The 26,584-nt window shown below is 38.5% G+C and overlaps 4 protein-coding genes and 1 non-coding gene across 6 annotated transcripts in view; 1 reads left to right on the forward strand and 4 right to left on the reverse strand.

Moving 5' to 3' along the window:
• LOC134811671 (uncharacterized) overlaps positions 1-12,320 on the reverse strand; it is a 52,286-nt gene extending 39,966 nt beyond the window's left edge. Inside the window, exons 1-12 of one of the 2 annotated variants that reach the window (XM_063818698.1) lie at positions 11,973-12,319; positions 11,290-11,470; positions 10,388-10,586; positions 7,405-7,496; positions 6,846-7,304; positions 6,465-6,564; positions 6,164-6,338; positions 5,843-5,934; positions 5,364-5,530; positions 3,317-3,494; positions 978-1,120; positions 70-195 (exon numbers count right to left, since the gene is read on the reverse strand). In XM_063818698.1, coding sequence (XP_063674768.1) covers positions 70-195; positions 978-1,120; positions 3,317-3,494; positions 5,364-5,530; positions 5,843-5,934; positions 6,164-6,338; positions 6,465-6,564; positions 6,846-7,304; positions 7,405-7,496; positions 10,388-10,586; positions 11,290-11,470; positions 11,973-12,160 — 2,100 coding nt within the window. In that variant the 5' untranslated portion in view covers positions 12,161-12,319. Of the gene's footprint in view, positions 1-69; positions 196-977; positions 1,121-3,316; positions 3,495-5,363; positions 5,531-5,842; positions 5,935-6,163; positions 6,339-6,464; positions 6,565-6,845; positions 7,305-7,404; positions 7,497-10,387; positions 10,587-11,289; positions 11,471-11,972 lie in introns of both variants that reach the window. The other variant, XM_063818699.1, reaches the window with a different exon arrangement.
• Positions 5,187-5,259, forward strand: Trnar-ucg (transfer RNA arginine (anticodon UCG)). Its single transcript has one exon. It is a non-coding gene; the product is annotated as a tRNA-Arg (tRNA).
• Positions 12,321-12,499: 179 nt separating the features above from the next.
• On the reverse strand, positions 12,500-13,566 carry LOC134811380 (eukaryotic translation initiation factor 2 subunit 1-like). The gene has a single exon (XM_063818174.1). The coding sequence runs from the start codon at positions 13,552-13,554 to the stop codon at positions 12,583-12,585; it is 972 nt and encodes a 323-aa protein (XP_063674244.1). The 5' UTR covers positions 13,555-13,566; the 3' UTR covers positions 12,500-12,582.
• A 240-nt stretch (positions 13,567-13,806) lies between these two features.
• Positions 13,807-24,353, reverse strand: LOC134811515 (ATP-binding cassette sub-family F member 3-like). The gene is made up of 11 exons (XM_063818361.1): positions 24,214-24,353; positions 23,404-23,591; positions 23,102-23,271; positions 22,713-22,846; positions 22,342-22,460; positions 17,732-17,866; positions 17,503-17,571; positions 17,138-17,294; positions 15,032-15,777; positions 14,334-14,447; positions 13,807-14,185 (listed from the first exon to the last, which is right to left on the reverse strand). The coding sequence occupies exons 1-11, from the start codon at positions 24,315-24,317 to the stop codon at positions 14,022-14,024; spliced, it is 2,100 nt and encodes a 699-aa protein (XP_063674431.1). The 5' UTR covers positions 24,318-24,353; the 3' UTR covers positions 13,807-14,021.
• Positions 24,354-24,487: 134 nt separating this feature from the next.
• LOC134811462 (uncharacterized) lies at positions 24,488-26,356 on the reverse strand. The gene is made up of 5 exons (XM_063818297.1): positions 26,131-26,356; positions 25,769-25,794; positions 25,548-25,635; positions 25,222-25,290; positions 24,488-25,004 (listed from the first exon to the last, which is right to left on the reverse strand). The coding sequence occupies exons 1-5, from the start codon at positions 26,134-26,136 to the stop codon at positions 24,789-24,791; spliced, it is 405 nt and encodes a 134-aa protein (XP_063674367.1). The 5' UTR covers positions 26,137-26,356; the 3' UTR covers positions 24,488-24,788.
• Between the last annotated feature and the right edge of the window lie 228 nt (positions 26,357-26,584).

Below are 26,584 nucleotides of genomic sequence, written 5' to 3' on the forward strand. Positions count from 1 at the left end.
ATTAAAAACAACACATTCCTGAATAGTGAATATAAACCTATGTTAAGCAGTTGTGAATAGTTGATTCACCTGAACATAGAAGTGGCCGGCGTTATGAATAGCTGAGACGTACACTAAAGAAGAACCATTGGGAAGTGAGACAGCCTCAGTAGGTTTAGGTGACGAAACGTAGGGCCGGTAATTGTTGTAAACAATCTGAGAGGGATTTGTTGTTAATAATCTGAGAGGGATTTGTTGTAAATAATCTGAGAGGGATTTGTTGTAAATAATCTGAGATGCAGTTATTCCTAGAAAATACTCTCAACATTATTGGTCAAAAGGGTTATTCAGGGTATGTTATTGAAATATTTGACGCCTACTTGGCTATCCACTACAACTCCTACTTGAGTACCTAACACCTTTAACCTTTACTATGTTGAGTATGCTGACCTATACAGCAGAGTGTAGTAACCGTGATCGCACAAAAGCAAATCTAGACTAACATTCTTTCAGTGAGTAAGTACCTTGCATAACAGAGAAATATTCAATATTTATGTTAACCAGAAATTCCGATGAAAGAACCTCCTAAAAGTTAGAGGGGCGTCATGGTTGATGCAAGTCAAATATTTGCAGTTTGAGAAACTCTAAGATAATAACAAGTTAGCAGTAGATCCAGAGCAGATCTCACCTGGCCCCCTAGCCCCCCCCCCCCCCCTGACTACTGGTTAGATGTTTAGTGTTTTAGTTTAGTTTAGTTAGTCATGGTTGATGCAAGTCAAATATTTGCAGTTTGAGAAACTCTAAGATAATAACAAGTTAGCAGTAGATCCAGAGCAGATCTCACCTGGCCCCCTAGCCCCCCCCCCCCCTGACTACTGGTTAGATGTTTAGTGTTTTAGTTTAGTTTAGTTAGTCATGGTTGATGCAAGTCAAATATTTGCAGTTTGAGAAACTCAATGATAATAACAAGTTAGCAGTAGATCCAGAGCAGATCTCACCTGGTCCCGGTGTATCTTGACCCGTGGGTACTTGATTTCCTTGTTAGCGCCCATGTCTCGAGGGGTGACGGTAACTACTTTTCCTATCAGCTCAGAACTTGCCACGTTTCCACAGCCACTAGCTCCAATACTCACACACACAGCTGAAAATACACGTGTAAAAACTGAGGATATGCGTGGCAAAAGCACAATAACATAAAGAATAAACAGTTGTAATAGTAGCTTACTACTGTCGGTAGCTTACTACTGTTAGTAGTTACTACTGTCGGTAGCTTACTACTGTTAGTAGCTTACTACTGTTAGTAGCTTACTACTGTCGGTAGCTTACTACTGTCGGTAGCTTACTACTGTCGGTAGCTTACTACTGTTGGTAGCTTACTACTGTCGGTAGCTTACCACTGTTAGTAGCTTACTACTGTCGGTAGCTTACTACTGTCGGTAGCTTACTTCTGTAGGTAGCTTACTACTGTTGGTAGCTTACTACTGTTAGTAGCTTACTACTGTTAGTAGCTTACTACTTTTAGTAGCTTACTACTGTCGGTAGCTTACTACTGTCGGTAGCTTACTACTGTCGGTAGCTTACTACTGTTGGTAGCTTACTACTGTCGGTAGCTTACCACTGTTAGTAGCTTACTACTGTTGGTAGCTTACTACAGTGTTTATACAGTGTATTTACCCATGCTTGATTTTAGCAGATAGGTCTAGGCAGAACTAATAATAGTAGGTCCTGTAATCGAACAAAGAAACAAGCGGTGACAAAACCAAAATGTGAACAGCTCAGGTAAGAAAACTTGCCTAACTGAGGTAGATTGAGCCTATCTAGATATAACTCACGCAGTAGTACTCTCACGAGATGACAGCAAACTAAAATCAAGCACACGAATATAATGTTTTATTATGAGCCGGGGGATAATAGTGTAAGCGAGGGCGGGAAGGTTAAAAGAGTGTGTAACAAGCAGTGCAACAGTGCACACAGTGAGTTACAGGTATTCACATATATCTGCTCCTCCGACTCCTCACACACCTGTTAAACAAAGTGCTCCACATGCAGCGTGAACTGGAAAGCAGGATTTAAAGAGAGTGATTGTGTGTGCGCTGTATTATCCGTTACGCGCTCTACAGTTTTAAGTACAACAAAAAGATTTTGGCAAGTACGAGTTTTAATAATATATATATAATGAGAAGGGCTGTAAATCAGATATTTTCGGTTTAATAGTCGGGAAACAATTGAGTTTATTATAAAGGAGCAGGTGAGTAAGCGTTGTCCCCATTAAACAACATGAGAAAAGGAAGACTTGAGTAGTATTAGTAGTAATAGCTTGTTGGGCCACACGCTTAACTAACCATGCATAGAGTCATATATTACATAACACTAACCATTGTGCATTGTCATCAAATTATATTTTAACTGGTTCCCTTTTACAAAATCCCCTCCACTAATCTATTATGCGATACGTTGCCAATGGCGTCCACAGGAATTTTAAATACATTCTTATATAAAATCATTTAAAATTAATGATATTTTAATCTCAGGTGAAAGGCTACAAAATTGTTAAATGTTTTCGTTTAAGGCTACGAAATCGCACGACAATTATTCTAAGACAATACTAGCCATAATTAATTAACAATACTAACCATAAACTAACGTTATTAACATAAAGTAAGTAAGTAAGTATTAATATAAGGTTATTAACGTTACGTTTTAATAAGAGCTAGCGGACATGTGACCACTAAACTACAGTAAGTAAGTGGAGTGCTGAGCCTTGCTGCGGTGTGCGATCCGCATGTGGTACGAGTTTAGCATGGTGAAACAATGTCTCTATATGGCAACATTGCTACTGCTAGGTTTTCCGGTAAAACTGGCGGTGGATAAAACATTAATTCTGTAAACTATTCGAGCATGCTCTGATACATGATAGTATTATAATGCTTTGTTTCAAAAGTGTGATATATTGTATGATACTGAAGGGGTATCCTAAGAAAATTCTTGATCGTTTGGCAGACCCTCCTCCTTATTTTACCCTCAACTATTCCAGCACCCACTTATAACCCACACCCACCCACTTATAACTCACACCCACCCACTCATACCACCCACTTATAACTCACACCCACCCACTTATAACCCACACCCACCCACTTATAACCCACACCCACCCACTTATAACCCACACCCACCCACTTATAACCCACACCCACCCACTTATAACCCACACCCACCCACTTATAACTCACACCCACCCACTTATAACTCACACCCACCCACTTATAACTCACACCCACCCCCTTATAACTCACGCCCACCCAATAACGGCAACAGTAAGTCAATAGTAACTAACCAGCAGGGGGCAGTCCAGCCAGGTCCTCGGGCAGCTCCGTCAAACACTTTCTAGGAACTGCAAACACAACTCCTGTGTCCACATCGTAACACTCTACCAGAGTTTTAGATATAGACTGTAGGGTGATTATTCGGCAATTCGTCCCCGTGGATTGGTCCATAAACAGATACAATCGATTCTGAAATTATACGTGTTGTAGTCACTCCCATTCCAATTAAGTCATCGTATTAATTTGTTCGACAGTCAAGCAACTAGCATGCATGTTATTGTATTAGTTCATGCGATTACTTAATACTTATTTATAGTTATCAGTTAGTGTAATATCTTGCAAATGTGAGTTAGTTGAAAACGGAGAGTTGACTTGTTGTTATAAGGGGGGGGGGGGGTGGATCCCCCCCCCCCCCCCCCCCGTTATAAGAACTGTTCCGACAGATAGGAGGCAGACCGGGCAACCAGCAGATAATCTGCGAGGAAATTTTCGGTTTTGAAGGAAATATGGTGCCAAAGAGGAAATTTTTAGAAGGCCTGACCTTTTTAAGGGCATAATATACAACATTTTTAGTAAGGATTGTTGGCTGTTTTGGGAAAATCTTATACATTGAAGATTTGAAGTTATCATTCCTCCACCACCCCATATTAATAACCGCTGGTAAACAACTTACTTAAACTATTACAGTATTACTATTAACTTACAATATCGTATTCGTGCTGCACCAATAAATAAACACATAGTAGTCGCGATGTTTGAGTAGTTGGTTTGGAATTTGGATCAAATTAATCCAATCTTTATTGCGACGTCAAGTTAAAGGAGAATTAAATTACTGTCCTCAAGATAATGAGATATCTGAACTCAGCTAAGCATATTTGGAGCCGAAGTTAGTCACGCCGACTTTTATGTACCATATCACGACCAACTTAACGGTTCATCGATATGAAATAAACAAATAATTCTCATATTTTCAACTTTTCGAACGAAAGAGGTTGGATTTCTTCAATGTCATCAACAGATAAAATGCGGTAAGATCCGCGATATGCAATCACGTGCACGAAAGCTGAAAATTTTCGAACGCGCGCGCGATCGAAATTTTGACCGAAGAGTTTTGTGACTACAAAATGTAATACGTCGTTCGCGCGCAACGTTATCGACCCGTGTGTGCAGATGCGTTTCGCAATTTCGCGTGACTGTTTCAAGGTACCAGGGCCATGATGGCAAAATCAGCTAAGAAGTAGGTGACTGAGCGTTAAAGCAGTGGTGTAAGTTGTACACCACCGCCCCCGCTACCCTGCTATGCGGCACCCTAGATATCACTTACACAAAAGACATAAGGAACAGACATAATTAGCAGAAAGATCATAGATCGCTTTTATGGAAACCATTTAGATCAAATAATATATATTTGATGAATAAAACGTCATAATTTCGACCAATCCTTCGTTAGACTTTCTCTTCTCGTATAGGCCAATTTTATAAAGTTAACTTGGAATTAACACAAACTATTACTTAGCTGGGTTTCCCTAGAAATAAGGCATGTCCACATTCCTAGCAGAGACTTGTGAGAATGTTTATTTTTGGTTTAAGATGATCAATGGAGAGGATTTTCTAAACGATTTATATTACAAAGAATATGATTTGTAAATGAATAGCAGTAGCACTAATGTATAATTGAAGTGCTATTCATCTGAGTATATTTGGTGAATTTAATATATTCGCACGGCTGAAAGCTAGAGTTAAACGGAGATTATATCAATTGGGCTTCAGGTATTGTTATATGCATAAATAGTAAACAAATTTCCAGTCGACTAAGATGCCTTGATGCGCTGATATGTCCATATATATGTATAATAAGTCAATACTTTTAGACAGCATATCGGCCTCGTGGCCTAATGGCTAAGGTGTCTGACTTCGAATCAGAAGATTGGGGGTTCGAGTCCCTTCGGGGTCGATTACTTTTTGCAAATTTAAAATAGATTAGAACGGCTTAATTTTTAACGGAAAGAAAGACCATTCATTTAATAAATTGCCTGTTAAAGACAGTAAAATGCTAACCATCTTGACAGAGTGTAGTGGAGAGAGTTGGCTGTACTCTGATAACATGTTGTTGATGATGGGTAGGCAGTTGGACTGTCTGTTGACTATCCACACGTGACTGCAGCACTTTGCACACGTGATCACTCCCTCAAACTCCTCCCACTCCACTCTCATATCTACACTACCTGGGACAAATTCAAATTAATCTAGGCTTAGTACAGACTGCAAGGCTTAGTGCTGCAGACTGCAAAGTGTAAGCTTAGTGTGGGCTTAGCTGAGTGCAGGCTTTTAGTGCAAGCTTAAAGCAAGCTACGCTAAGCGAAGGCTGTAATGAAGGTGCTTGAGTCGATAAAATATTTGATCAAGGTGGTTGAATTTATATAGAAGGCCATTAAGAAGGAGATAACATAGTAGATAGCTCTGAACTGATAAAAAGTGGATAAGATAAGGTAGATAGTGTAGATAAAGTGTAGTTCTGAAGAAATGAAGATGTGTACCGTGATTGTAAGAGTAGACAGAGCATTCAAACAAGGCTTTATCAAGTAATGTATCAGGTAGTAATGTACCGGGCTCATCATGCACAAGCTCCCTGTAAAGTAATACAGCAAATAGACACAGTACTTACTAGTACTACTACTAACTACAAGTACTAGTTCACATACGTACTTCAGGTACTTAAACAGTTATTACCAGAGCGTGAAACTAGACAACTTAGAGTATACCCCACAGAACATAAACTACAGACATGACCGGCTACAGTTTCCATGACGTAATCATGACGTAATCCCATGCTCAAGTGTAACCCAAATCTAACTCACCCGTGGCCGTTCTTGTTAATCCCTAGCATTGACTTGAGGTTAAGTGTCATCTGTTCGTTAACTAGGTTGCTAGTGAGAGAGCTAGTAGAGCTACAAGTAGACCCCCCGTTAGTAGCGAGGTTAGAGATGTTGGAAGAGAGGGAGCTGGCGATTACTGTAACCTGGCTCTCGGAATCTAGGTGGTCATGTTAGTGAACTTTACAATCACATAGACTGTTCATGAATTTCAAATACATACTACAAATACGAATTCAATCTAGTTGCCAATCACAGTTTTGACAGTTGTAAATAAGTGTCTCACCAATTTCCTCGTTTACTGATTGAATTGGAGATAGCGGAGGTAGACAGACACTGTCAAGCATTATGTTCGGATCAAAGTCTCTCTGGTCCTTTAAATATACCTGAAACACATATCTATTTAGTTGGGGTAATAATATATATCCCCTGATCGTGGATTAAATGGTAAATATTACCCCTGATCATGGATTAATCTGAAAGATTGATTCAGGAGCTCCACCCAAGGCAAGTGTAAACAAGGCACCTAAGGCAAGTGCACCCAAGGCAAGTGTAAAGAACTTCACTGAATCACTAGATAATATTACTTTAGTTGAAGCAGAGGCTCGGTAAAGGGAGTTATTCCTAGTTTTCCTAATTTTAATCCATGTTCAGTAGTAATATTTACCGTTTCCACGTCCTCATCAATTCTCAAATCAGTTCTGATTTTATCGAACACAGATTCTGGCACCAGTGATTCTGAGGACATTTGCAGACTAAACCCCGAACTAGCTCTAGGTTCTAACATAGACAGGTCTGTTGCTTCTGTAGCTGTTATCTCCTCACATACCACAGTAGGCAGGTCCTCTTCAAAACACTCTTCAGGGCTAGGTACCGCATCACTTGTCAGGTCCTCTTCTAGAAACTCAGATATAAGCTGTGGTTCAGGGCTAGGAGCCACTTCCACTGCCACTACTGACGAGTCTTGGAGTGGGTAACTCTTATGTGAGCATTTGTCATCTTCCTCACTCCTATCACTCTGACTATCACGTGACTTATCACTCTGACTATCACGTGACTTATCACTCTCATCACGTGATTCTAAGGAAGTGCCGTTTACAGTGCTGGACAGGTAATTCTTCACTTCCTGAAATTCAATAATTCTTATTTTGCCGAGCAACAATTACAATTTTAACCAGCACTGAACCTTGCAAACCTTGTGAACCTTGTAACCTTGTGAACCTTACCTGTCTATGTTCTCTTTTTCTTCGTATCTCTATCTCAGTTAGTATGTTGCCATCAATCAGCTGTTTTGCTACTTCTATTTCCTCTTTTGTACCTGAAAACAATTAGTGAGATTCACACAGATTGACAAGACAACAATATACAGCCAGTTACTACACTCTGCTACTCGTGATTGTTTCACAGAGCACCACCTTATTAGCTTTATACTGTAACACAAGCAATATGAGTAGACACGATGTAGCCCCCGGCCCCCATAGTTTTTCCTACTGCAACTGATCTCTTATCCCAAATATTGAGGTGTTCTATTTTTCCATCTCAATTCCTGCACTGGTTCTGCAATATTAATTAAATGGGGTGGTCAGATGATGAAATGTAAATCCTTAAAGTTTGCGTGACTGTCGCACCATTACGTGACTACCATTACTTGACTACCATTACTTGACTACCATTACGTGACCACCCCTGCAGATTACGTCGATTTCAGGTGCCGACAGGACCATAAAAATTAAAAGCAAACTTACATTTTTCCCCTAAAATCGAGCGCTTTCTGCGCAAAAAAATGACCTCAGCAGAAAAAATTAAACATGGCTTCAAATCCAAATTTGAACCAGAGATTTTTCACTTCCTCTTGATAAACTCAATTTTCAACCCAAAATAAAGTCTCAAAGGGGGAAATTACTCAAGTCAGGATTGTAGGCAATGATATGCCAAACCATACATTTTTGTAAATTCATTAAACTTTCAATTTAGCCTAAAACACCCTATTTCGCAAAATTTTTCCGGGGGGGTGCGCCCCCGAGCCCCCGCCAATGGGGTCCGCCCCTGGACCCCGCTGGGGGGTGCGCCCCCAGACCCCTGCCACAGTATGCAGCTTCGCTCGCCGACAGCCCCCCCCCCCCCCCCCAAAGAAAAATCCTGGCTACGTGCCTGAGAAAAATATAGGTTTAGGGCTTTTCAGATGATTTGGCTCCTCAACAGATAGTAGATACCGACGTACATAACGGTCAATACTCAATATGTAGTTTAGGTTTACCTGGTCCGTAGGTTACGAATGTGCCCGAGGAGAAAAAAAAGCAAACTTAAGAAGATTTCTCGGGAACTTAAAAGTTCACCTCAAAACGAAATCTGCACCTATGTTAACGTGACTACCATTACGTGACTACCATTACATGACTACCATTACGTGACTACCATTACGTGACTACTATTACGTGACAACCATTACGTGACTACCATTACGTGACTACCATTACGTGACTACCATTACTTGACTACCATTACGTGACTACCATTACGTGACTACCATTACTTGACTACCATTACGTGACTTTAAGTATTTTATCTAGATCCACTTCCAACAACTATTTTGAGTATCAGAAATCAATTTAATTAAAAAAAATCAAATCCAACATATAATATCATCTTGTTAGCTTTAGATATTGCAGCTTTAATCTGTTCATTCCAAAGCAAGGAATTATGGATTATAACCCCTAAGTCTTTTTCCTGTACAGATTCTTCTAGAATAACTTCATTGAAAAAATAACTTGATCTTAGGTTATCATTAAAGTCTAGATGCATAACTGAACATTTAGTAGAATTGAACCTCAAAAGCCACTTAATTTCCTACATTTCTAGTTCCTTTAAATCTTTAACTATAGTGTCATGCTGAGACGCATTTCCAATGAAGAGCATTTCTTGGCACATTTAAGCCTAAGGTGCTAAGAAGGTTAGGTGAGCGTGAAAAGTGAACTGCCCCTTTCTGAAAATTTGCCAATATAATGACAACATAAGAGGCCAAAAGTGTCTGCAATTCTGATTTTGAGTACTGGTTTGAAATTTCAATAGGACTCTTCTGGTTGGTCTAGAGATTAATCATTATTCTAGTTGTTGAGGCTTCATTCTGTTGCACCCACTTATCTTCTAGATCCTTCCTAGTAGAGACAATATCTTACCCTGTAACCCTGGTAACTGTGACCTTGGTGACCGTAACCCTGGTAACCATATCTAGCATGTCAGTTAAAGAGACATTCCCAGGACCCACGGAAAAACCTACATCCTGCTGCTTCTATCCCTGACAGTATACGATATTTACATCCTAGCTTACTTAGCCACCACAAAGACCTTCAGCAACCTCATTTCCTTCTGGTTCATGCTAGTTTCTCTAGCATCAGTGGCCACGTTCCCCGGCTGTCTGGATCTCTGCTGGGTTTAAAACTGAGCCTAGTGCATACATATAGAGATCAGCCTGCTAACTGTGCAGTACCTGCTTCCTATCCTCGCTATCTTGGTTAGTATGGTAGTACAAGTGATAACAGGCTGGCAGCGTGCCAGAGCTAGAGAAGATACGGAGACTATTCTGATAGCCTGGGGTCACATCAACACTACTACAGTGTTCCTGCTAGCAGTCTTATCATTCCTCTGTGACACTCTCCATCTCTGCTATCATAATCCAAGTCCTCATCACAACCTGCAGTGAACCTGCAGATTGGGTGTACAGCATGTTCGAAGCTCTCCAGTCTCTGAGCTTCCTCTTGTTAATGCTGTTCTGTCTCCTCTTGTCATAGTGTCCAGAAATTAGCGGATAAGACAGCACATTAGGAACTACTTTGTAGCTCTCTTTAGGGGTCAAGGAGAAGAAAATACTCCTAACTAGAGTTACAAGGCCCCATGATGAACAAATAACTTAAAATTAACCATGTGATATTAGAAGAGCAGTAATGTTAAGACAATGGAACCAACCAGACTGAACTAATGACCTAAAATATTGTTAATTTCATCTCGATAATTAATGTTTTAGCAACATTTTTTTGATTTTATGATCTTTTTATATCCTTAACTGGGGACTTTTAGAAACTTATTTGCAATTATTTCCAATAAAAAAGGTAATTAAAATATGTTTTAAGAAGAGTTTGAAAGCTTGAGATAAGCTAAATGTGTTTTGAGTGCTATTATTACTTACCTGTTTTTAATGATGGTTTTATTTACCTTCAATTGAGCAGAGTCGTATATCCTCGTTTCCCTCCACAGGTTCCTTACTAATAAGTATCCTTGTACCACTCTGTTCCCTGATATCCTTCAAATTCTCTCCTCCTTTTCCGATTATCTTACCGCAGTACTCAGCCCTGATTTCTATGTCTTCTGTTAGTATTTTGGGTTTTAGCTGGCACGCTTCCTGGACCATCTCCTGAAATTCACATTCAGTTAATACAAATTATGAACATTCATCTGATCGAACAATAAAAAATAAGGAACAATAATATCTGAATATTATAACATTAATTTATAATAGCTGACTCAGTTTATTGAATCTTTAAAGTCGATTTTCTAAAAATGTTCTAGGCACTTTTATCAGATACCAGATGTCTTTATAAATAGCCAGTGCTTATAAACAGTATTTATAAAAAGTGTTTATAAATTGCTAGTTTCAAAGCAACATCACGATTCTAAACAACTGTATAGCAAAGAACAAAAAACAATGAAACAGTATTGGCGGGTGTTTCGGCACATGGTGGCTTGTTACAATGATTAACACACGACTTGACTAAGCTATCGAAGTTACTATGCAGATCACTCAAACTATGTAATATTATATATTATGAAAGAACTGTATACCACTTACTTATGTAAGCCTACTTTACATAAAATATATATATATATATTGTCAAATTGATATTTATAAGCTCTAATAGAAAGTGCATATTAAAGACGTGATGCATCAGTGAACCATGTTAAGTTCCATATACTGCTCTCCCTGTTTAAAGTTCTCATCAGACTCCAGAAAGAGGAATCGTCTGGTCGGAAAAGATCAAAAGTCTTGAACACAACAAAAATACATATAAGAAGTGTAATAAAGCGGAATGTTAGGCAAGGTATTGATAATAACTTACTATTGCCTCTGTTATATCATCGTTACAGTCTCCCTTAACTTCAACTATCTGAGACGTGTTACCAGGGTTACAGTTACCAGGGTTACAGTTACCAGGGTTACTGTCTTCTGGGAAGGAGATCTTGACTCCGCACCGACTCTCAATGTCTTTAATAACGCAGCCTCTCTTACCGATCACAAACCTGAATACGTATCAGTTAATTGATACATGTAAGCAAAACCACGTGTTATACACGATAAACACGATTTCTTGCACGATTTGAAAATGTATGGTAGGACCACTAGTAACTAGAACTAAAAAACATACACACTACACGGCGAACTGAAAGATGAAAGAATGTAAATGAATGAATCAAATTGAATGAATGAATGCAATGAACAGGAGGTAACAGGGGTAAGAACGTGCAAACCTAGCAATTGCAAAAACAATTTCAGCCTTAAAAGTTAAGTAAATAATATTGTGAATATACTGCATTATGTCATTATTTAAATATCGCCTCCAAATAAGTTTATAATAATTGATACTTTCAAGTGCCTATCTCAATAGGATATAATTCTAGATTTCATTTCTGATTTTGTAAAATACAATTTTAACTGATAAGTTATAAATTCCCTTGAATTTTGTCTTACAAGTAATAAATGCACTGTTAAGTAATAAACGCGCTAAGAAAGTAAGAAACTGACCTAACATCCTCCTTCTCGATAGTAGTGGTTCTAACTATCTTATCTTTGTTCTTCTTGACATGTTGCCTCTCATCCATACGATCCCTCCTCCCTCCTGTCCCCTGTTTCCTCCCACGGTACCAGAGCAGAGCAAGTGGGACCAGAAACAGCACTGCTACAGAGCCTGCTACTACCACGTTAGTTTTCATTATCAGTTACCAGGGTTACCAGGATTACTAGTTACCAGGGTTTTTGTAGCAGCTACTGAATTGCGGGACGAGGTTATCAGTTCATTTCCATCCTCTGGGATCTCTTCTAGATTCTTAGACTGCAGGTCATTTTGCACCGCTCGAGTACACTGGCTAAATCATGGAAAAGTTCGGGTTAGCTTTGTGTATCGTGAACATGAAAATATTTACAGCAAATACTTTTTTAAATATTTTCATTTTAGCTTTCAGGTGACGAGATGATATTTCGTACTAGATATTTAATGAGACCAGAATTTGAGTCGCAGATGGGAAACAGAATATCAGAATGATACACGAAGATCATGTACATGGCACATGTCGAGCATAAGATACCCAAACAATTCAAAAATTAAAAGAAACAGAGGAGAAGTTTCAACACAAAACTAGACTTCATTCTCGTCGCTCTCCTCCTCCTCGTCATCTTCGCTTTCCTCATCTTCGCTGTCTTCATCTCCATCTTTCTCCATCATATCTCTCTCCCTCTGTTCCAGTTCCTCCTGTAGTTTCTGATCCTCTCTTTCTGTTACTACCTTAGGATCCAGCTTCACGTTAAAGGTACCTTTAGAGGCCTCTATTGAGTTCTTGATGGCCTCCATAGACGCTCTCACTGCCTCAACTCCTTTCTCTTCGTTGAACAACGTTACAGAGATGACGTAAATAGGTGGAGCAATAAGATTAATTTTCAAGGGAACTTCCTCTGTAGCTAGTTTTAAACCTGCTCTGAGAGCTGCTTTCACAGCATCAATACCTTCGTACGCATAACATAGCACCTCTACGTCAGCTCTTACTTTGACTGCTTGCGGAGTGAGTCTTCTCTTGATGTTTTTCAAAAGAACCTCTTTGGTGTGGTCGTCAATATCCAGCTCATCAAGGACCTCAGGTTTTTGAGCGGCTTCTTTGAACATCTCGTGTGATTTTCCGCTCGTCGGGTATTTCTTGTCAAAGCACCACGCGGTCTTCTTGTACAGCTCCTCTAACATTTTGTCATCCTCGTAATCTAGCAGCTCCCCAACATGTCTCAAGATCTGGTTAACTGTTTTAGCTTTAGAGTACTTTTCTTCGCACCTCTTAATATCCTCCTGTACGACTCGTCTCTTGGAGAGATCAATATACCCCTTATCTTGGTCCACTCTGGTCACCAGGACACACTCGTTCCTTCCCACTCTCACCAACTTGTTTATAGACCTGATACGCTTTCTTGAGAACTCGGACATGAGGATCATACCTTTCTGTCCGTCGTATTCGAGTAGTTTGACATAGGCGCCCATCTCAGCGATCTGAACAACATTTACCATGACAACCTCGTCCACCTCCGGGTACTTCTGTTCGTAATAACGACATGATATCTGAGGCATGGTGCCGCCCCCTCCTAGTGGTGGTATAACAGTTAGGATAAAGGTCAACTATTATACATGTATTAGGTCTTAATTATTACAGATCTTAATTATTACAGATCTGATATAAATTTAATTTTGTTAGAAATTAATTTTGAATATAACAGTCATACTGTACACAGGAGGTTTTAAAACTTTTAGAATCAATTATTGATGATATCTTTTAGGATTTCTTATCTCCAGTCTTCAAAGCAGTCAATTTGATACAACATCGCCCAAATAAAAAAAAGGTTTATACATCTACAGAAATATGCACATCAATTTCAACTTCATTAGTTTATTCAATGACAATTCAAACAGATAAAAACAGGAGCAAGCACGATCAGAGAATCCCAACTCGATGGTCAGAGTCTCAACTTGACGATCAAAAAGTCCCAACTTGAGGATCACTTTCAACATTCTCCCACGTCAGTTTCATCATTTTCTCTCTAGTTCTTGAGTTCCAGCTCCATAAGACGGCGGTACTCCCTGATGCCTCCCTCCAACACACTAACATTGTGGTCGTGACACCACCACAACATGGTACACACCATGGATATGAGTCGCTCGTCGTGAGAAACCATCACTACTCCTCCTTTATACGCCTTTATTGCTGTGATGATAGCTCAGTTAGAGGACATGTTGTAAACTGGAAATCATTATCACGAAAGTGAGTGGAATGATTACTTTATAACTTTATCACTTTATTGTGATATAATTTTCTGACTAAAAAAAAACAAAAAAACAAATATTAAACGAACCCGCCCCAAGTGCTTCTATAGTCTCCATGTCTAAATGATTCGTAGGTTCGTCAAGTACAAGGAAATTAGGCTCTTTGGCACATAAAACTGCAAACGCTACCCTGCTTTTTTGACCTGGTAAAATAATTGGATTAAATAAATACTACAAACTATCTCGAACAAACAGGCTAAAGTACCAACATCCAGAAAGTTTTAAATTTCCTAACAAATTATCTGTCGATCTGTCGTCTTTCTGGTTGTGCGCCAACTCGACAGGGTGTACTACAAACTGTCTCTTACAAGCAGGCCAACTTGGCGTCTGGCCAAGTATTACAACATGAACAGTAATTTAGCGACCTGCTCAAATCCGTATAATCTATCATTATAAACGTGACACGTCCTATTACGTCCTATTACGTCCTATTACGTCGGAATAAGTCGCTATACGACAAAACCTTTCTTAAAGTGAAACAACAGATCTAGGTTCAATTGTAAGAGCAAGGTACGTCACGGACAAAACACATCTGGTCGCAGTACAGACAGCATAATAGAGACCCAGTAGGGTCTCAGTAGGGACCCAGTAGGATCCCCCAGTAATAACAAGACAACAACACTTGCAACTCCTACAGGACTAATGATGTAGAACAACTACGAAGATTTCATCCGAATTTTGGTGTTTTACTGCAAGATATTACAACAAGTAACAAATAACTACTTACCCCCACTGAGCGTACTAATAGGTCTCATAGCTATCTCCCCAGATATACCGAACCTTCCCAATAACCTCCTGCACTGTTCCGAGCTAGTGCCGGGCATCTTAGATCCCATGAAGCTTACTGGAGAATCGTCCATCAACAACTGATCCACAAAATGCTGACTAAAGTAGCCCACCCTCAAGTGCCGGTGGTGGAACGAGTAACCGTCCAATGGCTCGTGCTCTTTGATTAAAAGTTTCAACAAAGTTGATTTACCCGCTCCGTTATCACCAACAAGACAGATTCTAGAATCCATGTCAGCGGAAATGTCTATTTTCTTAAACATAGGGCACTCGGGCGAGTAATGGAATGTAACTGCTTCCAGACGGAGAATGGGAGGAGCTAGGTTGTTATCCACATCAGGGAACTTAAACACCACCTCCTTCTCCGGCTCCACAGCCCTCAACACTGGCATCCTCTCCAACATCTTGATCTTACTTTGCACCAGGGCTGCTCTGTTAGCATTCACTCTGAATCTGTCTATAAACGCCTGGATGTGAGCTCGTTCAGCTTGTTGTGCTTCGTATTCGCTTTGTTGGGCTTTCAACTTCTCAGTCTTAGACTTGAGGAAAGTTTGGAAGTCTCCCCTGTAGGTGTCTATCTTCGCAGAGTGGAGATGGAAGATCATGTTAGCTACTGCGTCTAGGAAACTGAAGTCGTGAGAGATTACCAGTAGTGTTGTCGGCCAGCTCTGTAAATACTGCTCTAACCTGGAATAGTTAGTAATAATTAGCAATAGTTAGTATAATAGTGAATGATAATTAGCTTTGTTACTAGGATAGGAGCTCTCTTTGTCAAAATAACAGTTAACATATTGAACTTTGAAGGACAAGATCACTGAAATAACACCCGGTGATGGGTGATAACACCCACAAACTTCAAATAGTCCCTTTCTAGAAATTCTCCACGAAAACAGTTTATGATAAAATTAAAATAAATATAATAACCTAAAAGTGACGCACAGTAATTGGCACACTACAACACTTCTAAATGAGCACAAGTTAGTGGTGTCACAATCTTGTAAGATGACTCCTTGATACATTTCAGAATACGAATAAAAACTGGTTCATGTTTAGTCTAGCTTTTTAACACACATGATTCTGAGTTCTGGTTTGTCCTGAATACCATTGCATTATGATACAGTTTCTGTTGCTATTCCTGGTGTTCAAATCAGCTAACTCTTCTGAATGTGACGATGTAGATTCTACTTGCTGCTCCTATCTCGACAAAAAAGGTAAACCACGCTGGGCTCAACAAGGACAGCTGTATTTTGACGGGTGTAATAGTTGCACGTGCATTAACAGGACCCTCAGGTTATGCACGTTGCAGTGGTGCCCTGACACGTGTAGTTTAATGAACTGGGAGGGGGTGTTTGGTCACGTGACGCCAAGTAGGAGGGGACTGAAGGTGCTGAAAGAGGGGAGCGGGTGTAAGAGGAAGTGTAGGTGTGTGAGGAAGGGAGAAGGAGTGACACTGAGGTGTTACAAGAAGTGTCACTAGAGAGAAGTGTCACTAGAAAGGGACCGGGGATCATACTCTGCAGATCAGTGACTGGTTCCACTAGAGGGGACTTAGCTCTGCAGAACATTTAACGGAAACAGATACTCCGGATAGGTTTATGTGGATATGTTCTATTTATAGAAGACCTTTTATATTTACTGATCATGAACAATTAGATCTAGATTAGCAATCGCACTGGGAGATGACGATTAAGATGATACAGCCTTTTAGAGTGTTTAACAGTTTCTTTAATATGCCTACTATTATATGCTCAATTCATAGTTAATTCATAGACAGTAGACACAGTGCCACACACATCATCATAATCAATACACGAGCACATAGTTTAGCAATAGTATAATTGCGAATGTACATTTGTTTTCTCATTGTGATTATACAATCGAAATCTGATGAGTAATTTACCTTTAAAAGTTCAACTGTTAAAATAAATACATTCTTTTAGGTCGACAAATTATTGATTATTTGTAATTATTATGGAATACGACTAATATAAATTACACCCCGCTAATTACAATATAACCTTATCATCAATACCCCTATCTCTCTCACCAAATGATAGCCTTGATATCCAACATGTTAGTAGGTTCGTCAAGCAAGAGGAGGTCCGGTTGAGTGAAGAGAGCTCGAGCTAGTGCTAGTCTCATTCTCCATCCTCCACTGAACTCCTTGGTTGCCATTCCTTGCATCCGAGTACTGAAACCGAGGCCTGGATAATATCATGTGTTAAATTAGTGTTAAATTAGTGTTAGAATAGTTTTAAAATAGTGTTAAATTAGTGTTAAATTAGTGTTATCTTAATCATCAAAATTTAGTAAAACGGGTATTAGATAACTGGGCTGAATATAATATGAAGACCCCCCTGTGCCCTTAATATAATATAAATATGTTGTAATATTTATGATAAAACTTCTTACCAGATAGAATAGTAGCAGCTTGGGACTCCGCCTTGTCTGCCTCAATTTCTCCTAACTTCGCAAACACCGCTGAAAAATTTCATTTAGATTGAACAATGAGATAACACATGAATCCAGTTCAGTTAGATCATAACATATATATTCTTACATGCACCCACCAATATGTTCACAGCAACTAGGTCAAAGCTAAACAGCCCATAATACTATTAAAAATGTTGATATATTAAACCTGAGAGTTCCTTTCCAGCAGCTTCATTATTTTCATCCTTAGCCAGTGTATCCTGAGCGACCTTCTCCCTTCTCCTCAGCTCAGCTAGTTCAGTGTGACACTCCAGTACACTAGCAATAGCCAGTACATCAGTTCCTGTTTAAAGTTATATTTGTAATAATTAGCAATAATTAGTAATGGCTAGTACATCAGTTCCTCGTTAAAGTAAGAGGATCAAAACCTAAGAATTTAATTATACAATCTTATTACAATTTAATTATAAAATTTAATTATACAATTGGGGGGGGTGTAACCCAAAAAAACCCAATCCCAGTATGACCTTTTTCAGGGTAGGAGTTGGGTTTTTTTGGGTTTTTTACAAATTTTTCATTTGAAGGAAATAAAATCATGTAGGCACCTAGCAAAACAATTATCAGTACAGCATCACTGTTGTGGTTCATCACTACAACATCACAATAGATATGATCGCTTAAATATCACCCAAAAGCAGTATTTTATTCACTGATGTGCTCAGAAAAAGTTGGCCATCCAGATATGATATCAGACATATGTAATGCTCACTTCGATGGCCATGGCAAATTGAGTTAGTAGGGACGCAACTCACTGATGACCCCAACCCTGACCGCAACCGGTACGAGAGGAATAAAGCCTTTCTTCTCACCTTCACGATCTCTGTTTCCGTTTTCCTGATCATCCGCTTAACGAGAAACCATGCTCTATCTCCAACTGAAAGAATCTTGCAGTTACCATCAGCTGCATGATCACATGTGATATTAAGTGATATCTTCGCTTGTTTATGGCCCTGGAGTCGCTAAAATCTTGACTGGGATGGCATTCGATCCCGACCTCCATTGAGGCAAACCTCAACAGCTGTATCATGATGCAGAGCATCACCATACACAGTTACTATTTTCGCCCATTCCTCTGATAAGTCAATATACTCCACTTCCTCTTCTTCATCATCTGTTTCCTCTTCGTCACTCTCTGCTCCGTCAGAAGATGGTTGGAAAGCCTCTCCTTCAAAGCTATAGTGTTCTTGAAGGAGTTCTCTACCCCTTGAGACTCCCTTCTTCATAGCTTGTAACAATCTTGGGATTGAAGTATCTTTACCTCTAAATAGTTTCTGCTTTCGGATGCGGTATAACAAGCTTGTTGCGAGGGTGGGCAACTGTTACAGGGATCAAACTTTTGCCGAGTGCATCAAGCTCGAGGAAACGGTTTGATTTGCCCATGCCAACCAACATATCCTTAGAACACAGATTAGTTCTAATGCCTGCATGGAGGCCTATGCGCAGGAAAGCATAAAGTTTGCTCGCAGGCATCGGATGTAAACGGCCAGGGCATAAAGTGTTGATAACTGTTGTCACTTGTCAGCTGTTACACTGAGAATGTACAGCATCAGACCCTCGACTGTAATAATCGCATCGTCAAAATTTTTAAAAGTAGGCAGGTGGTCTTTCAATGGTTGTGTGAAGCTTAGGTGGCCCAAGGGCCAAGGCGTCACCGCTGGATAAAAGCTGGGTGGAAGCCCTGGTCTGATGTGAGGCTCCCAGAACTTTGAAAAGGGATATCCTGCTGGTGCCCTCTTCCAGACACTCATCGGACAGCATGATGAAAGCCACTACCTCCGCGTGGTGAAGACTGGATACTGGACAGGGGGTCCAGGCTAAAGGCAGGACGGTCGACGGGAGACGTTGAGCCCCGGAAGTTCAATAATTTGATCTATTGACTCCTTAACTCTTGGTCTACTTGAAGAGGCTTTCAGACTCGTAAATCTTTACTGTGGATTGCACAGTAGCTAAAGATGTGTTGGCTGTTACCCTGTTCAACCTAGTATACTATGACCCAGCTAGACTGGGCCACACTCTGGTAGTCAGGATACGGTTCCCTATGCCCGGGGTACCGGGTAACGAAGTAGTCAAGGGAAGGGTTAGTCCCCGCTAAAGTGTAGCTCTGTTCTCACTCTAACCTCCTTATGCTTTGGGATAAAATCGGAAAGTCCCACACTGGAGCAGGTGACGATTGGGTAAGGATTACAACTGATACTGTTGGGTAGAAAAAGGAAGTGTCGCATGTGTCTTGTATAGCATATTATGTTCGTGCAATTACATGCTCAAGATACCCAAGATATTATGGTGAGAGTTAAAGATGGCTATTGTTCAAGCGGATGCCCTTAACCTTTTAGTGGCGCAAGAGTTAAGAACACAATCCACTGCCAATGTGCAGGGGACTGCACAGGATTGTGAGCCAACTGAAAAGTCAAGATGAAGTTTATCAACAGCTTAAGGGTTAAAGCCCCTTATTTTTCTAGTGGAAGTGGTTGCCGGGGTAATTACGCTGCTATTACAGAAGCTGATGACTCGGTCTCCACAACACGACAACCTATTTCTACAGAAAGTCAAACAAGAAAACATCAAAAAGATATGAACCTCAATTGTATTGTATCATGTAAAAGGACTGCTAAGGTAAGCACATTTAACATAAGAACAGCCAGAGAACAGCACAAACGCATCGAACTTGCAGAACTATTTTCTCGAAGCAAGCTGCACATCCTTGCCCTGCAAGAATCGAACATCGGGTAGTGCATGCTGATTGCTGAGAATACCAGAATAGAAAAGATGAGCAAAGGGATTCATCCAGTGATCTCATCTGCGTGGAGAAACGCAGCTGGCGCTTCTAATGGGAGAGTAGAAATCATCTTGACGAGGACAGCAGCGCATATGAGGCTATAAGTCTTATAAAGTTATAAAATCTTACAGCGCAAGGATCCTCACCATGTCTCTTAATGGAAAGCCCAGGCTCATTGTCATCACATGCTACAGTCCTACAAAAGCCTCATCTGATGAGGAGGCATGAAATCTTTTTTGTCTAAAACCAAGCATCTTACATTCATTTAGTAGGAGAGGAGCCACACACAATAGTTTCTAAGGACGGACATGCTTTAGAAGAAGTTGAGGATTTTAGTACAACGGAGCACGACTTTAGGTTACGCAAGGCCAAGGCATGGGCTGCCTACCACAAAATGTAGGCTATATGGAGGTCCAATTTGCGCCGAGATTTAAAGATCCGTCTGTTCAACCTACGGTTGAATCAATCTTCCTGTATGGAACGAAAACGTGGACAATAACAGAATCTTTGAAGAAAAGAATAGACGGATGTTACAGCTTTACAGTAGAATGCTTCGGATGGCCCTAAACGTGGACTGAATAGGACATCGCACCAACAAGGAGGTCTTCGGATCACTCCCAAGAGTTATTTCGAAGATACATGCCAGAAGAATGAGGTTGGCTAGGCACATCCAGCGACATGATGACCTGGCAGCACACCAACTTCTCCTTTGGGAACCTAGGGAGGGGTAGACCACCGCTCACCTTCGTCGATAACCTAATAAGTGACACTGGACTCAAGAACACTAGGGAGATTAAGGAGCTTATGGTGGACAGAAAGCTTTGGAGACACATCATCGAGACTCGGACTCTGAAGCCGCCTTAAGTCAAGTAATTTAAGTCATGTGCTTTGACTTGCCCTTGACCTTCGTCATAGCCTCCTTCCATGACAGGAGAACACATATGCCACGTTTGGCACATTTCCACTTTGTGCATTCATATGGATTATATCTCGATGAACGAGACATCCTGTTTGCTATCGTGATAACATACTATCAATATAATTATAAACACACTTATTATATACTATGTAAACTATCTATTAAGTTAAGACATGAGAACAACACGTAGGTAAGACTCAGTGGGAAATAATTCACATTCAATACAAGTAATGAAATGGCTAGAATTTTGTTTAAATTTTGTTTAAAAAACCCAAAAAAACCCAAAAAAACCCAATCCCAGTATTACCTTTTCTTGGGTAGGAGTTGGGTTTTTTTTTGGGTTACACCCCCCCCCCACAATTTAATTATACAATTTAATTATACAATTTAATTATACAATTTAATTATACAATTTAATTATACAATTTAAAATTTATACAACTTAATTATACAATTTAATTATACAATTTAAAATTTATACAATTTAATTATACAATTTAAAATTTATACAACTTAATTATACAATTTAATTATACAATTTAAAATTTATACAATTTAATTATACAATTTAAAATTTATACAACTTAATTATACAATTTAATTATACAATTTAAAATTTATACAATTTAATTATACAATTTAATTCTTTAATTATACAATTTAATTATACAATTTAATTATACAATTTGATTATACAATTTAATTATACAATTTAATTATACAATTTAATTATACAATTTAATTATACAATTTAATTATACAATTTAATTATACAATTTAATTATACAATTTAATTATACAATTTAATTATACAATTTAATTATACAATTTAATTATACAATTTAATTATACAATTTAATTATACAATTTAATTATACAATTTAATTATACAATTTAATTATATAATCTGACACTTCAGGCCGGGTAGAAATGTCACAATCTCAGCGGAAAATGTCAACTAAAAATTAAAACACCACATTCGATATTACTTACTTTAGGTTAAATATTAAGATATGAATATTGAATATTTTACTGATTATATTACTGATTAGAAAGTACTTACCCTCCACTTCCTGAGCGACATGTAACAAAGAAACAGCAGGAGGTACTGCCAGTTCTCTCTTTGCTATTGCGTTCATCAGTGTAGACTTTCCGTAACCGTTCCTTCCAACCAAACCGTACCTGTCATGATTCTGTTAGTTACTTATTTTAGGTTAATTTAGTTCAGTGCACATCATCAAGACTCAAGAGGGTGTCCCAAAATACTAAGAATTGTCAAAATATAGTTCAGCCTTTTCAGGATAGAAAGATGTTAAAAAAATAAATAAAAAAGCTAATGCTAGATTAAGATAAGACACAGATAAGACTAGTGACCTAGATAAAAGACTAGTGACCTAGATAAGACCTATGTAGCTTCAAAACTGAGTGACATACCTGTGTCCGTAATTGATTGTAAGACTGGCATCCATGAGCAGTTTCTTCTCTCCATACATGAGATCAAAGTTGTTAATGTGGATATCACTTTTAGCCGTCAGATACTGGTCCTTCTTGTTTACTGCCTGCTGCACCTGTAAACAACATTATTAGTACACATTATGGCTTACAAAAATAAGAAACCTTTCATTTCATATTAAATTTTCTGATATGATCAATACAAATTGTGTTTTTTTTGCACTTATACGTCTCATTATTAAAATATACCCCAATAGTCAATAGAGCAGGTAATATTAATTAACTGTTCCTGAGTCGTTGTGTTTTCTTTGCAATTATACGTTATTGGCTCATTAAAATATACCCCAATAGAGCAGGCAATATTAACTAACTGTTCCTGAGTCGTTGTGCACAGCTTTAGGAGGTGGTTTCTTGTTTGCTTCATTAAACAGTTTCTTCTCCGCTTTCTCCCGCTGCTTAGCTTCTGCCTTCTCCAGTTTCTGTTTGTTCACAATTGTTGAGTTTTCTCCTTTTGTGGCCTTCCAGATGTTCCCGCTCAGCTCTGTAGAAATTTGAAATAAAAAATTATCAAATTATTTAAACATTCTACCCGAAATCGATATTTGACTTGGAAAAAAAAAAACATCAGAAATACCATAAACATCAGAAATAATACATGATATTTCAGACTAACGGCTGGTGTCGGCGATTGTCATGTTAGAAATCTGGATTGGAGCGCTGAGAATGGTCTGCTGACTGTTGGAGGTGGGTATGTTGAGGGTGTCATACATTGCCGCACACAGCTTCATTACTTTTCCCTCCTTCACATCTGAACAACCGTTCAAAATAAACGGCCCAATCAGGTCGAACAGGTCATCTGATCTGCAGAAGGGTTGGGGAGTTAGGGAGTTAAAATCTAGATAGAAAACTAATACTACTAGAAGAGTTAGTATCCTTATTATCAAACTTTACACAAATCTGAAGTAGTTAATTATGAACATTCTAAAGATCTGATAAGTCTACAAAGAAGATAAAATCGGTAAAACCCTATTTAATGGCAATAAACTTAAAAACTAAAACAGAAAACGTGTTTAATCATATCTTTCGAGGGGTCGTTCACATATTACGTAATCAGTCGAGGCTGAGGGGGAGGGGGGTTTCCAAATGATCACGCTAGTGTAATTTTGACACAATAACTATGTGTAAAAATGATTACGGAGAGTGAGGGGGTATCCTTACCATGCTAGATACAATGAATTTTTTTGCCAAACAAGTCTTCAGAGTTGTTTAAACTGAAGGAGTCTAATAAGCTTTAGAACGTTTGTTATAGGCAGTTCAGCTAAAAGATAGCAGTCGGGTTGCCATGGTCACGTGATATTTGTTTTATTAAAACAACCATGCCTTATAAGGTCTGACTGTTTAAGTGTCACGTGATTCGAGCTATCCGAGCACCAGTATTCAGGCTACGACCTATAATAACAGGCAAGTTACCTGGATCACTTACGATGTTAAATCCTCTACTGTAGTGTCATCATCAAGCATGCCCAGGAGGTACTCCTGAATACAGGGGTCCAACTCTGGGAAGGATTCCTGGAGTAGGGTGTCCATACCCACCTAATGTAGTTAATTAATTAGTAATTAGTTAATTAATTGGTAATTAGTTATATGATTGGTAATTAGTCAAAATTAATTGGTAATTAGTTAATTAATTGGTAATTTATTCAGTCACAATGTAATATTATGTAGTTATAACATATACATTAATATGTTATCATCACTTTCAAAACATATCGCACACAAAAATTTATTTGACACATTTTTTATCAAATTTTTCAACAAATATATCTTAAAGATAGGGGTGGGCACGGATCTTTAATAAAGATGTAAAGATAGAAAACCAATAAATTAATAATTTATGAAAAACCCTCATCTAAAAGGGCAAAGTTAGCATCAAATCCTAATCTAGTTGAATTAATACATATATACTTAAAAGGGTCAGGTTTTGGAATGATACATTTAGTTGTTCGAAACGAAATTACCAGGGGTCACACTGGGTATCCTCTAGTAAATCTACTATTTTTAACTAATCTCTTCTTTAATCTGTTGTTGAGGTAGCCTGGAAAGCCTGTACTTCAGATCTGTTGGTAACCGTTCAGCGACTGGCATTTCCACAGGTTTATTAAGAATGGGAATCTCAATCTTGTGTCTGAGAGTGATCTGTCCCTGCAGTGGAACTGACTTGTCAGCGGACACCACGTGACCAGAGCTCTTCTTGTGTATAAACATCTCTGTGTTCTGAAAATATTATAACTAGGCATTCTGGTTACTAGTAGCTAGGAACTACACTTTAACCGTCAACGTGATCTCAATAACAGAACTAGGTACTCCTACTATACAAGAAAATTCAGAGAATTTCAAGATGTTTCTGACAATTAAGATTCTTTAAGTTTAAATTCAGGGTACGTTGTCAATTTATCAAACTGTATTATATAATTGGTTCACTCATTCTAACCTCATTCAGAGATATCACTTTATTGTTTTTCAGCTTGAACTTCGTACCATTGAGGGACTCTGCTTTTACCTAAAATAGTATTATAATTAATACTAAATTGATACTCTGCAAACACATTCAAGTCATGATAATTTGAAAATATAATTATAAATCTTTTGTGGTTAGTTATTCAGATTCCATGGCAAATATAAGGTTGAAACAATTGAGAAAGTAACAATTTTTCATTTTTGCCATATTATAACCACAGCTTAAATTGAACATATCCAGAACAAAAACCCGAGGGTACTGATCTCCTGCTATCAATAATCTCAAAAACAAAGACTAACCCCAGGTGGAATCTGGACGAGCCACAACTCTTTATTTCCCAGGTTAGAAGGTTTCTGTGTTGGTTTGAACTGTGGCGGTGGTGTGTACCTGAAACAGTACAATTATGTATATTATATTCTGGCTGAGTGCCATGCGCATTTCACTTACAATGAACAGATTCAATCACATTTATTAATGAGGACTACGGAATAAAAATAAAGAATCAACTAAGCCGACCAACCTCAGGTGTTTCTTTTCTTTCTTAATCTGAAGCACAAATTGTGAAGGTGTAATGTAAATTTTGATAATATGTATTAATAATAAATTGAAGTTCAACAACACTACTTTTAAGATAAAACTTATACTCAGCAGTGTTTAATCTAACATCGCAGAATTTACTTCAATTTTAAGTAAGGACTGGAAACTTAAATAAGAAGGTATAAGGTATAATAGTATGACATTACTCAAATCAGTCATAAATTTCAATTATATGCCATTCATTACAATTGAAGTTTTGGTTAAACAATTCAATTTGATATTTAAAGGAACTTGGAAGCATTATGCGTAGTATGGCTGTAACTCTTTAAATAAGATCAAAAATACCTTCATATCAGTCAGTTAACTAATTACAGCAAGACGACGTGCAATGATCTTCTCTCTGACAGTTTTACGTCGCAGACCAGTGTATCGCACTTTTAAGTAAATAACTGTGCTGATGGCACCAACAAAGTTTAAAGCCCAAAATGAAAGAAGTCCTCGACCCGAATTGACAAAGTTCCAAACTCTAACTGTGCGAGGTAGTTTTACAACTTGTTGATCAGACATGTCATAATCTGTTGGTAAATATTATTATGTTAGTATTAATTGAAACAATGTGGCCTGTAAGTAATATGTTACAGGATATTAGGTCTTAAACCAGGTCATATTTAATATTGTATCCCTAAAAGCAGCAATTTTTACAAAAAATAAGACTCACTTTAGGTGAATATATCAAACTATCATCACAGAAACGACTCATAAATAAAAAAGGTATCTTGTTGTAAGCCAAATTGAGGGG

This window comes from Bolinopsis microptera, chromosome 2 (genome assembly GCF_026151205.1).
Source record: "Bolinopsis microptera isolate Bmic1 chromosome 2, MBARI_Bmic_1.0, whole genome shotgun sequence".
Taxonomy (NCBI): Eukaryota; Metazoa; Ctenophora; class Tentaculata; order Lobata; family Bolinopsidae; genus Bolinopsis; species Bolinopsis microptera.